The sequence below is a fragment of the Sipha flava genome, unplaced genomic scaffold, assembly GCF_003268045.1.
Source record: "Sipha flava isolate LNK unplaced genomic scaffold, YSA_version1 36_pilon_pilon, whole genome shotgun sequence".
NCBI lineage: Eukaryota > Metazoa > Arthropoda > Insecta > Hemiptera > Aphididae > Sipha > Sipha flava.
Window position 1 is genome coordinate 942,376 of NW_020273076.1, and position 14,717 is coordinate 957,092.

The window sequence follows — 14,717 nt, forward strand, 5'->3', positions numbered from 1 at the left end:
CCACCCTATGATTTTTTGTTATTTATTTATATTGAATTTGAGAAATTTAGTTTTATAAATTAGCGTTATAATTTTACGACAATCAGATAATATCAATTTCAAAATGTGTAACAGAATATTATAGAAAGTGTCGACGATGTTAACTAAGAATTAATATTTATTAAAGAAGACTAATTTGTAAAAATAATTAATAACAAAATTATATCTTAGTTTTTAATATAATTGAAAGTGTAGTAATTGCAATTATATTAAAAACTAAGCCTTATTTGTGAAAAAATATTATTGTGAACTCTTACAAATGTACCTATCATCGATATGCCTAACTGTTTATTTTATTTTTTGTTTGGCTTACATGAACTTATCGTACGCTTTTTAACACTATCTCTTTATGTAAATTTTATCCTTTAAACAAATATAATAATAATTTGACCATAAGTGGAAATACGCCACTATTACTACTACATTGTGTCATAACTGAACTATATTTGCTATATAAATGCTATTGTTTTTGTGAATTTGTTAATTTTTCAATATTTAAATTTAAGTACATTTACATTATATGTACTAATTTGTCGTAATAATCTTCATTGTGTATTCCTTGTATGAAATTTATTGAAGAAGCTATACATTGGCAGGTAAAATTAAGTTTGTCTCGTTGAAAAAAATTATTCAATTTCTCAAATATATATTAATATTATGTTAGTTAAGTGTTTTAAGTGTGACTTAGTAGAATAATAAAAAAATACACTAACAATTTAAATTCTTTGAGCTTATTTAATATATATTATGTCATTTGTAGAAGCTTGTGTTTAAAATTAAATTTAAATTTGTAGTCGAAAAATAAAAAAAATTTAAATAGTCAATAAACTCTGTTAAATAACTAAAACTAAAACTTAGAAAACACTTGCCTATACATTTTTTTTTATTTTTTTTTTTAGTCAAACAATTTTTTTACGTAAAATGTTACTATTTTGTTTTATGCCAAATGTATGCAAGGAACTGAAACATTTAAAAAAGGTGGTCATTAAATCAAAATTTATGAAATTTATCAAAGTTAAATAATTATTTTTAAATTTCAATAATCTTTTTATTATATGATCACGCATATAGAATGATTTTTGTTGGAATTAAAAATTGTGCGCTTTGACATCGAGTATTGATATTCCCCATGGTATTTCACGTATTTGAACCGAAGAAAAAAAATTTTCTGTGTTCTTTTTCCCTTTCAAATATAAGTTTCATATAGTGTTGGTTAAGCCTCGAAACGAATAGGACATTTGTATTAAGGATGGTGATGGTGGAACTTTTTTCTTTTTTTTTTCTTGTTTTATTTTTGTTTTGTTTTCTTTTTTGTTTCTGTACTTTATTTTTATTCTTTCGAACGCGTGACAGCGGTCCATAGAATTACACGAGAAAAAATAAAGGGTGAAATAATAGAGATCTACTTTTTAAGCTCAACCGTCGTGCGCCAGTTGGAAGAAACACACGGACAAATAATAATTTAAATGCATAGTTTAGTGTGTATAGATACTCCGCTAAAATAGCCCTACCGATCCCAAATAATTGTTGGAAAAAATACAAAAGTAATGAAAATATCATTAAAATTCAACAAACCTTGTTAAATGTGAAATGGTGAATGTTAAGACCAACGTACGATGTGCTATACGATTGTAAATGATAATGATCAGCTAATCATCCATATTCCTTTTAATTTACAGTTTCAAGAGGGGAATTATGGCTAGGTTTTTTTTTTTTTTTAGTTATCGTAGTACCTACATTTTATGTCTTTATTATTTGCGTATATTATTATTTTTACAAATAACGTTTTTCCTTTTAATACATTATTAAACCATACTCATTTCAGGATGATTTTGGACTATTTTGAGCACAATACATTTTGATGAATATGAACTTAAAACAATAATTGTTGACTGTTAATATTGGGGAGGAAAATACAGTCGATGTGAAATAATATTAAATGCATTGAATGCATTGTATTAAGTAAATTTGAAAATTAAAGTTATAATGTGGTATATTATATATTATTTTGGAGGTCGTTGGATGGAGAATATAACATGTTTTATGTTTAACAAAATATTTTAGAGAATACATTCTACGAAACAGTAAATCCATTGATATTTATTATTTTTTTTAGTGATAAACTTCTGAAACAATTATTAATATTATCATTGAATTTTTTTATTGGTCCTTCTGTTAAACACAAACACATATTGTTCTACAACTAAGTGATCTTATTGGTTGTAACTTGCCGCCGGTGAATGTGTGTCCAGATCTTGTTAAGCGCGTTAAGTAGCATTATTATCGCTATGTGTACTGAAGCCCAGTACAAGACGCACGAGTTCTATTTTATATAAAACGTTGTTAATTTTCTTTTATTCCCTCAACAGCCTAAACAACGAATCCTTAACTCCGTGGTACGTGAGCAACGATACAACAGAGCGGAACGAGAGGGCGCGGAAAGCGTATGGCGCATTGCTGACGGTGACGGCTCGTACACCCAACAACGATGCCTATCGCAACTTTTCTGTTGAAGTAAGTAAAAAAAAAAAAATTAAGTTAATTTTAATAAATATGCACCAACCGGGTCTGATTTAATAACGTTAATGTTTTTTTTAATTTTTTTTTTAATTTATTTATTTTTTAAATTGCGTTTACAAATTTGTCGCAAAATCATAATTTGATTGGAAATCAATATATAACCAGTGTTGGGACTTATCTAGACAGATTTTTTGTCATCTTTCATCTTATCTAGATAATTGTCTGTATTCTTGCCAAGATTAGAGTTATTTTTATTCTTGTACGAAAACAAATCCATCAAATCAGAGAGCTTCAAAATCGGTCCAGCCGTTCTTGAATTATAAATTCTGTAAATAACCCGACTTTCTTTTATACATATAGATTTTCTATTCATAATCATAATTCGTGTATTATTAATAAGTAATTATAATTTTTTGGTATGACATTTTGTTTGTATTTTCATATCGGGAAAATAGTTATGGTGTTTTTAAATTTAATTTCTTATTTTTTCATGGAAGTTCCAAGTATAGTAGGTATTTGATTTTAGTATACACATGTAATTTATACGCTGAATAGTCATTACTTCACTCTTGAAATCCGTAAATTCGTAATTATTTATAGAATAATGAAAATCATTAAATTAATATTATATGGAAAACAATATTGTTAACTTCAAATAATTTTTTATGTATTATGTATTCATCCTGATACGTACAGAGCAATTTTCATTTTTTTTTATGTAACATTTTAGTGATCAACTATCATTGAATATTGTACATTATATATAAATACCTACTGCTTAATGATATACTACATTACTACAATAAACATTAAACACCTAGGTACCTATCGATAATAATTATTATAATTGAGTCTTCATAGATATTATTAGAATATGAAATGTTAACCAAAAAATAACATTTTTTGAAAATATCTTTTTTTTTATCTAGATAAAAATGAAATTATCATTTATCTTTATCTAGATGAATTTGGACATATTATCTTTCATCTTTATCTCGATAAATTTTGCATTATCTATTCCCAACACTGTATATAACAATTATATTACTATCGATTAGTTTCATTAAGTGGATTTCGAACTATACGAATCGCACGAATTATGACAGTGAGCTTATATATGTAGTTTTGAATGACAATAATACATGCAAAGGGAGGAAAATTATCAAATCTGTATGCACGTATATTGATGTATATTGTTGGATTTAATTTAAAATGTATATTATCTATAAAAACCCTGCTTCGTATTTCTAAGTAAACAGTTTCAAGCTCAAAATTACCATTTTGACATTTTTAAATTATAACATTCAAGTTGTCATGACCCTAATAATTTATAAATTCCTCTTTATAACAAAATATACTATAACCATGACTTAAATATTATTTACTTAAAAAAACCAAAAAAAAAAATGGATTTTTGATGTTTAAGATGCTGTGGATATTAAAAATCAATAAATGATCAGTATGATATTTCGTTATTTATTATTGCTGTTCAACTATATTTTCTTTTTAAATATCGATCCAGATAGTTTCGAATTTTGATAATTATTTATGAATTATTAAATATTTTTATGCTATAAATCGACGACATACGCTATTAAAGTTTTACTTATAACCTGATATGTTTAAATAATGTAATTAAAAGTGTATAAAGCTATAAAGGTATAAACATACATAATTATTTTATAGTGAATCATTGCTTTATAAAGCACGTTCACAGCTATATTATTAATAAATTATATAGATATAATAGAGCATATAAACTTTATATTTTTTTGAATTATATATAGGTACATTTATAATGGCATGTCTGTAATATAATGAGTTAAGATCAAATTTTCCATAAATCAGTTAGAAGTAGTAATTTCACTTTTGTGTTATTTGTGTCATTTCATAAATAATTTTCTATTGTATTTTATTTAAATCAAATCATTCATTATATAAATGTCAAAATTTACAATAACTTTTTAACAATTAACTGTAAAATTAATAAATTTTAAAAATTATTTACAACTTATTCTGCTAAGTAAATTTATATATGAACCAATACAACTATAGTATGTGTATTTTATGTTATACATAAATATTTTAAATTTCAAGTGGGGATTAAGAACCTAAATTATTGATACTACTACGATTCGAAAACGCCGTAAAAAATATTGTTAAATTTATTGTAATAATTTAAGTTAATAATACATTTTGTATTTCATTCTTTAACTTAAAAGTTGATTTAAAAATATAAATATTGTTTTATTAACTCAAGAACTAGAGTTTTAAATATATAAATACTCTTAAAGGGTAAAAATGTATTTCTAAGTACATTTAAATAGTCACAATTTCTTTATAAAAGACTAATGTATAAAAAAATAAACTTATGGAAATGGCCAACACTAATAAAATAATTAGACCGTTTAGAATAATTATATATAATTTCATAAACTTGATTATTTTTCTTCATATTTATCCAGATTTTAGTTTTCTTTTTTTCCTCCAGTACATTTTTTTGAGCTTATTTGCATTTTATATTAATTTACGAGATAGGGCTTGTGTATCTGGTTTGACCAACCTTTTAAGAAATACTTATTTTATACTTTTATTGTATTTTTTCTGCGAGCCACCTATTGTTTTATGTACCGTATCACACCTTATACTATTTATAATTATTTATAAAACTATATTATATTTATTAGGAAATATTGAACATTATATTTTTGTAAACGTTGGATCCATGACTTTCAAAATAACGAATTATACGGTCAGAACTTCCACGTGATGGGGTGAAATGAATACGTCAATTCTTTAGTTGTGCTGAAAAAATATTTTAAACCGTGTCAATATATGAAATGGATAATTTATTATACTTTGGGAAGTGAAAAAATTACATGTATAAATTTAGAACAAATTATCATAACTTAAACTGCGAAAAAGTTAAACAGCTTATTTAATTTGATTGAATTAATTCACATATAGTTAATGCTATAACATACTTTATGCTAACGTACACACACAAAATAATGGACGATACAAATGTATAAAGTCTATTCATATTTTATTTTCTAACACTCTCTTATATCTTTTAAATCATCAAGTATGGATTGAGTATTTGTATGATATGTATAATATGATTTAAAGTAAAATACAATTTTCTTCCACTATAAATATATAGTTGAAAAAAGTTTAATGAATATATAATATATATATATATATATATATTAAGGTGGTTCTTATTCATAGAGAAAAATAAAGATGTAACAATATTTAATGACTACAATAACTCACTTTATAATAAGATGGTTAAAAAATTATCAAAAGGGCAGTTTATTCAACATTTATTTGTTTTAAGAAAAACGATGTAAGAATATATTTTATAGAAATTTGTATTTTTAATAATTAATATTTAGTAAATGTTTGTAATAAATGCTTTAGATTTTGAAATAAATTGAAAAAAATCAAATAAACTATCCTTTTGATAATTGTTCTACTCTTTTGTGACTAGAAAATGAATTGAATTATCACACTCAAATTTATCACATATTACTTTCTTATATCAAGTAACAAAATGGGAAGGTAAGAAATCAAAATTATGGACCATCCTAATATATACAATATATGTATAACTATAAAGAATATTATTTTTTCTTTCTTTTCTTGAGATTTTCTTTGAAAATTTCCATTTAGGCCAAGAGATCCACTCAAAACCTAATTAAAAAAAAAAAGAAAATACTTATTTACTTATTCAATAGCTCTATCGTCTTTCTCTTGATGTAATATCACTGTATACTTCCTTTTATCTCATGTTGTTCAATATGGTATAAATCAATTTTTCATTCATTGTATATTCTATTAAATATTGTAAATATTTCTTAATAAAATAAAAAAAAAATTTTGTCATCTAACATTACAATCGTATTTATACAATGGCTTGCTTTTATGTGTAATAAAAGGGTGAGATCAAGTACTTTATATATATAATTACAAATTATTACGGAAATATATGATCAAATATACTCAAATATTTGGGTATAGTAAAAAAATGTATTTCTACTAAATACAACATTCATGATGAAAAATATGTAAATAAACACGACTTGCTATCTTTTGTTATTTATCTATAAGTATACGGAGAAATCAATGCTAACGTGGACATCTTAGGCCGAATAACAGTATCACTATAGTTACACATTTTTAAAGGCTTAACAAAAGTTAAATTAGTAGATTTATCTTATATTAAGCTTCAAGGATTTCTATTTCTAATTGGCCGTTTAATTTGTAAGCATTTTATGACCCTTATTTTTTGTAATATAAATTGTTTTGGATTTTATATCTACACATTGTTTTGTGATATTTAATAATGGCAACAATTCAAAGGGATATTTTGATGAAAAATCTATTATATTTTCAAATTACTCTACATTTTTAAAACATATTTTTTAATCAATTATATTCATAATCGGAAACTGGCCTAAAAAAATCTAAATCTAAATATTTTTATATTTTTTTTTATTGAATAAATAAATTAAAAAAAATAAAAAAATAATAATAAATTATTGTCTTTCCAATTGTAAGTAATATTATTATTAAATAATGATACGCAAAATTTTAAATTAGTTATTGAAATTAATATTAATATAAAATTAGTATTCAAATTGTGGATTACAAACATTAATAATTTAAACATGTTTAATCAATTTAATGAACATTAAACGTAAAAAAATAAAAATTAAATTACACATTTTTTTATCAAAGCATCATTGGGATTCCCGAAAATATTATAACGCTTATATATAATAAATACATGTATTTATATACATGTACGACATAATGACATCTTATACCTATATTTCACAAAATAATGAAAATAAAGCTACAAAGTACACTAATCTCTCGTGTACAAACTACTCTACTTCTCGTCGATTGGAATTTAAATATCTTATAGTTTTAAAGACAATGTTTACTACGATACAAATATGTGAACAATTAGGTTTTTGAGAAAAGTTCATGAAGTCTATATCGATCGACCGTAAGTAGTATAATTTATTATACATAAGCTGATGCACGTATTAAATAAACATTTAAGACGGTCCAAATTTAAAAAAAATTATTGATTTATACGAAATTGTCTAACTCACCTTAGCAATAATAATTTAACATACGAAGAAAGATGACGTAAATAAATCATTTTTATTAATATGAAATGATTTCATATTTATCACTCTTAATCTTGTTCATTGACACAGCTCATCTGAAGGTTATCGGGCAAATTATAGATCCGACACCAAACGTTATAATGAAATTACTTATTCCAAAAATATATTATTGCTTTATTAATAATGTCGGCAACTGACAAACAATGTAAGTCCGAAGCTACTGGCCAGGCACATCAATGCTCACGTATAACTCGCATTGACGTAATGATTTTTCTTTTAATTTATATCGTATTCATCATAGGTGAAGCGAGTGGCCGAGGAGAAGTACAACTACACTTTTGGCAACGAGTCCGTTTCTACCTTCGTGACGGCGTTTTACGACGCGGTGTTGCTGTATGGGCTGGCGCTGAACGAGACATTGGCTAGTGGTGGCAACCAGTCGGATGGGGCGGCGATCGTTAAGGCTATGTGGAACAAGACGTTCACCGGCATCACCGGAGACGTGAACATCGACGCCAACGGTGACCGGATCGCCGACTATTCACTACTTGACATGGATCCCGAGACCAACGAGTTTAAGGTACGTGCATGCAGTGGAGGGTAGTTCGAATGTAAATCGTACATTCGTGCATGTGAAAAGTTCCATTTTAGAAGGGGGAGGAACAGATAATGTAATCATACGCAATACCTATATTATGCAATATTTTTTGGGCACGAAAAATATTTTCATGCAGTCATGGTTTAAACGTTGAAAAATTCTTTCATCGTAATTTGTACTTTGAAAATAACCAACTTTTAATTTCACATTGAACGCCAAGCTAATTTAAGGTTTTTGTACATTTTTGCACAGCATATCTAACGTTCCAATGTAAAATTAATTTAGAAACAAACATATTTTTAGGTGGGTTATGCAGGCATCCGCAGGTTAAATAATATATTAAAAACTGATACCAACATTCTTTATATATATTTTGAACATATTGGTATTCACATTCCAAAAATTGAGGTATGCTTTCAAAAAAAAAAAAAAAAACATGGAAAATCAATTTTTAAATTTTCGATATTATTTAGTGCTGTATAATCATATAGTTATGATGTTTATACATATTTTATGTAAGTATAATAGCATCGGTTAAACAATATTTACAGCTGTACAGATTCGTCATACAACATAGATTCAAATGTTTACTATATAGGGCTTAGGTTTTAACGATTTAAAAATATGTATATGTATGAATACGAATTGCGAAGTGAAGAAAAAATGCATTGGTACTGCTGAAATGATTAAAAACAATATTATTCGAATTGAAATTGAGAATGGATATGGTCTAAAAATTACATAGGGTATGATCTAAAGAATGTCAAAATACGTTAAAAATTAAAAACAAATTTGATCAAATAAGAAACAAAAAAGTGTTACACTTTTCATACGATTCACAGTTTTCGCTGCGGATTATTTTATTTTTTTATTTTTATTTTTTTCCGGACGATGTTTACGTTGCGGACGGATGGACAACGGTTACTCCATACTGTCAGAGAGGCGTGTTTACACATCCGAAACATATGAAAAGTTTAGAATTTATAGCTATAATGTCTAATCCGACGATACTACAGCGGTGTCGAAGTTACAAGTATTACCGTTAATTTGGGTTATGTGGCCAGTACGCGTGACCGACCGCCTAACCTATATTAAATGTTTACTCATTTCCATATCCGTCCGTGCTCTCCGGTTAGGTTAACAAAATCGTATGGTGCGTGTGCGCGGGTGTGTAGTGCATATATCTGTATTCTTATACAACAAGCTACGGGCCGCGGTAAGTTTACTTTGACCGTTTTACTAAAAGTAAATTTAGTGATAAGGCCTGTGTTACAGCGGTATCCGTGTACGCGCACGTTTGTTTATTTTGACGTTTCGACCTTTATGGTTTAAGGCTCAAACACACGCACACAATAATACAAATATATACATATACAGATATTCCGCAGTGTAGTGTTCACAGCTTAGGCTGGATGGGCATCGAACCGTCATAACAAATATGGCAGTCGAACCGTTTCACCCACTGTATACCGCAAGTCGTGTTGCTAATTTGAATGCACCGTAAACACACACGCAAGGAAAACGTCATAGCATAATGATTAAGCAGATATCATTACAAACGTTGCTATGATATGATTATTTACAGTAGGAGAAAAAAAAAAAATGTTAACACAGTTTTATTATAGTGTCATACCATGTTGGTAGATGTGCATTTTGCAAATTCGATGTAACATGCAACGTAAAAGGTGATGTTATATCTAAAAATATTTCTGGTATCATATACGATAGTTATGCAATTTAGATAAAGACTTTCTTTTCTTTACTGAATTATTAGAGCTTATTATATTAATATTTATTGTTCTCTGTTGTTGAAATATTTGAATATACCATGATAAGCATGGATTGATCAATGCTGTAGTAGAATGTTATTTATTGAAAATTAAATTATATACAATTTGTTGTTACACGTGTTCTTGCGGGATGATCTCAAGAATTGATGTTTTGCCAACAGTTTTTGGTTCTAATGTTTGTAAGGTTGAAGATTGTTGATCACATTTATTGTTCAATGTGAGCATACTCACTAGCTGACTTTGATTAATTTTGTTGAACGTGTGTCAAAAGTTTGGCCGTTAGATAGTGTTTCTATATGTATGAAATTGGATTAACGCATTGAGTTTAAAACCGATTTTCGAATCTTGCTGGGCTTATTTTGAAAAAAAAAGTACATTTGAATCGTTATTCCAGAAGTCTAAAAATGTAATTTTGCTTTGTCCAATTATCTACATGTAAGACAGTCTTATGTGTGGTTTATATCATGAGTTCAAATCATGTTAATGAACTGATACAATAATACGCATGCGCGCAAGCGCGTACATAAAAAAATATTTTGGAAGGGGTTCTAGGTTGTACATTTTTATAATAATATAATCTATATACCAAATTTACTATATAAAAACATATTCAATCATTTTCAACCCCTAAAACCCCCCCCTTGTGTATGCGCTTGCATGCACGAGAAAATTATTCTTAACATCAAAAGTACGTGCATAATCTTAAGTCTTAAAATAATTTTTATTGGTCACATGATCGATTATTTTTTAAACAATATATTTCCTAAAGTAGACAATATTGAATTCTAAAATTTAAATATTTCAGATTAAATAATTGGGTTATGATTTTCACGTTATATTTCGTGCTGCAAGAGAAAATACCTATTAATTCATAATTTTTTATTCAAATGTTGGATTTCAAAGTCATTTTTGTATCAAAGAAGGTATTTAAGAGGTGCATTATATAAATATAGGGTAATTTATAATCTATTTGCTATCTTCGATAAATTATTATTTATTCATTAAAAATTGTCTTTGCCAAATGTGATTAGTGATTTTATTTATAAAATTAAAAGACACTTCTTATAATAATATTATTATAAAAATCTATAAAAAATTCTAGAAATTATGGTTGTGTTATGATGGTCTGAATTGAACATGAAGCTACCGTGAAAAGAATTTACTAGGGAAAATTAACTATTTTCTCGAAACAACTGACCTAATAAATCTTACAAACACGCGTCATTGACACTCCAATCACGTGAAAAGCCACCGAAAAGTTGTTGAAGAAATGTAACAAAAAGAATACAAACTAAATGTGTCAAGTTTAAATGGCTAAAATAAAAACATAAAATGTGCGTAAGATTGATCTTTAATAAGTCATTACAATCTTACATCAAACCATAGAAATATTAAAAGTCCTACAAACTCTTTAAAATTAATTAATATATTTATCTCATCTTCATTGATTTAGTTCATCATATTTATAATCAGTGTTTGCATTTTTTTGAAAAAATGATTGCCATCTGTTATTTATTATATTAAATACAATAAAATAGTAAAAGTAATTGATTTTTTTTATATTTTCCATTTATAATAAAATATATTTGTTCCATAAAATTGTCAATTACTAATAATGCTGGTTTTTAAGGTACCCAAATTACGTTATTAAAATAATACTTACTTCTATTGGTTTATTTATGTATATTACAAATATTAATCTAAAATAAAAATAATAACAAATATCATACAATATTTAAATAACTTTATAATTTTCAATAACCATTATGCATAGTGCAGTAAACAATGGTTAATTATAGATCAAATAAAATTTGCATTTAACTATTCTCGTTTATTTTTATCAGTGGTGATATTTTCATGGGAGATATGACTTTATACAGTAATTAAAAACTCGAGGGGGACCATGCCCCCCTCGATACCCTAAGTTTCCGGGAATTATAATAGCTTATTAATATTAAATGTACAATCTATATTTGAGAATGTTGCCAAAATTATAATATATAACGTGTTACTTGAAAATAAATATTTTATTAAAGCAAAATTGAATACTTATTACAATACCAAATCTAATTTTCTTGATTTTGTTGCTAATACCATAATTTATTACTTCCTTAACTGACAACAGTGTTAACGGTGTCTAAAAAAAATAACTTAATTTATTATATAAAAACATTAAAACTAAAAAATATATTTGTTAAATCTCTTTCATTGTATTACGCAGGTAGGTCTTAAAGCATTTTAAACTAGAGAAACTTCTCACTGGAGTTGCTGTTAAAATAGACAAACTAACAAATACTTTTAATAAAAATGAACATTCGGATATACTTCTTCATCGCAATTGTTTAGAGCTTCTAATCCATTTTAAGTCACTAGTGGTCAATTTCAATTTCCACATCTTGAGTTTAGCAATAATATTGTTTTTATCAATTTTAGGGGATATAAATCAATCAAATGTTTAATTTCCTTCCTGTCTTCGTCTGAAAATTTTGAATAAAATAAGCATTCAAAACCTAGAAACAAACAATTTAAATTGTGAATAAAAAAAAGTAGGCAACATTAAACAACAGGAAAGTAATTAAAATTGTCACCTTAATGTTAAGGACTTGAAGTATCTTTAACATACCCCTTAAAAAAATGTTATGGCTTAAAAAACAATAATTAACTTCAGATATAAAATTGTCCAAAAAAAAATAATAGTATAGTCACTCTAAAGTACTATTTATTAGGTGTTAAATGTTGAGGGTTCACTCGATTTGTTATCTTTTTGTGAGTAATTGTATTTCCAAACAAATCAGCTGATCTCTATAGAAATAAATATTATTTCACAAACATTATTACTATCATTATTACAACATCTTAAAATACCTGTGCTTCTTCAAAAATTAATTTAAATTAAATTTTATTTATTATTGCTTCTATCATATTTTTTAAAATTTCAATAGGTTTTTTAAAATAAATTCTCTTTTTTCTGTAATTTTTTGCATACTGGTAAGCCATAAGAAAATAGTACATATGATGTGTAAGACATAAAATCGAATACATTAATATGAATTGAAATTGAAATTCGAAAAATATCTACCTTCATCGATATCATTAATCATTTTGCGAATAACTTCTTTACGATATAATATTTTAAAGTTCTGTATTATACCTTGGTCCATTGGCTGTAGTTGTGAAGTCGTATTTAGTGGAAGAAATTCTACTTTAATAGAATTGAATTTATTTTTTGTTTTATAAGCAGTACAATTGTCAATTAAGAGGAGTACTTTTTTCCTTTTTAAACTCATTTTTTTTATCAAAATTAGACAGCCATTTTTCAAACAATGCACTCGTCATCCAAGCTTTTTTATTTGATTCATAATCTAATGGATATGTTTTAATACCTTTGAAACACCTAGGTTTTGCCGATTTTCCAATTAATAGTGGTTTAATTTTATTTGTGCCAGTCATATTTGATCCTAAAAGAATTGTAACTCTTTCTTTACTGTTTTTTCCCCCTGCACAGTTCTCTCCTTTTAAAACAAATGTTTGACTCGGTAAACATTTATAAAATAAACCTGTTTCGTCAACATTATAAACGTCATCGGGGGAATATTGATTTATAATTGGTAGCTATTTTACTAACCAGTCAGAACATATTGATTGGTCAACTGAAGTGTTTTCACTACATATTTTACGAAAAACGACGTTATTCCAAATTTTCCAGTTGCTTAACCAATCTTGACTAGCTTTAAATTGTTTATGGCTGAGTTTAGTAGCAAAAAATTCGGCCTTCTCCTTTAAAATTGGTCCATTTATTAGAATGTTTAAATCTCTACATTGAATAAACCAATTGAGTAAACTAACCTCTATATCGGGATACTCACAAATCTTCATTCTTTTCATGGACCCTTTATTAGTTTCGTATTTTTGTAAAATATCGTCTGTATTTTTCAGAATAGTTGAAAGTGTACTGGGTGGAATATTAAATTGCTTGGCAATTTAATTTTTCTGTTTACCACTTTTTGTCACCTCACTTATAATGTTCACTTTTTCAGCAATTGTTAAGGTAACCAATTTACGTTTAAAAGACATAACTACAAACTGTACACGCTACACAGCGAAGATATACGGCAACTGCCGATTATTTTACAGCACAGTTGTACATAGGATAATTTCATTTGTATATTTGTGATTGTAAACCGGTTATTCTAACGATAAAATGTAAGAAATGACTTCGAGTTATCTATGCTCAACTATTTTTATATTTGACTTATTGCGACAAATATTGAATTGAGTGTATAGGAATTTCCTAGGGACAAAAAAAAAATTCGAGTTATCGAGACTCGACTGTATTTGGTTTTGTACACCTATACTCGTGTATTTGTGTATTTAATGTTTCTTTTTCCTGGACCTTCAAGTATTGATTTAAGATATTCGTCACCTTAAGCTAAATATTTTAATATAGCACGGAAGTTGCCTTCATTATATTGATCATCTAAAAATATTCAATAAATAATTATAATCTATTTTTAAGAATTTTAAAATAAATTTTTTTTTTTATCAATCATCAATAATAAACGATTCAAAGTCACGGTGTCTCCTTAAAGGAATATCTTCTCAGTCACATAATGTAATATACTGTAT

At 26.5% G+C, this 14,717-nt stretch overlaps 1 protein-coding gene across 4 annotated transcripts in view; it reads left to right on the top strand.

Annotated features, from left to right (window-relative positions):
• The window catches only part of LOC112688059 (atrial natriuretic peptide receptor 1-like), a 395,288-nt gene that overhangs the window by 163,117 nt on the left and 217,454 nt on the right, over positions 1-14,717 (top strand). For all 4 annotated transcript variants that reach the window (XM_025561079.1, XM_025561080.1, XM_025561081.1 and 1 more), the window contains 2 exons: positions 2,409-2,553; positions 8,005-8,283. In XM_025561079.1, the coding sequence (XP_025416864.1) occupies positions 2,409-2,553; positions 8,005-8,283 (424 nt within the window). The remainder of the gene's footprint in view (positions 1-2,408; positions 2,554-8,004; positions 8,284-14,717) is intronic.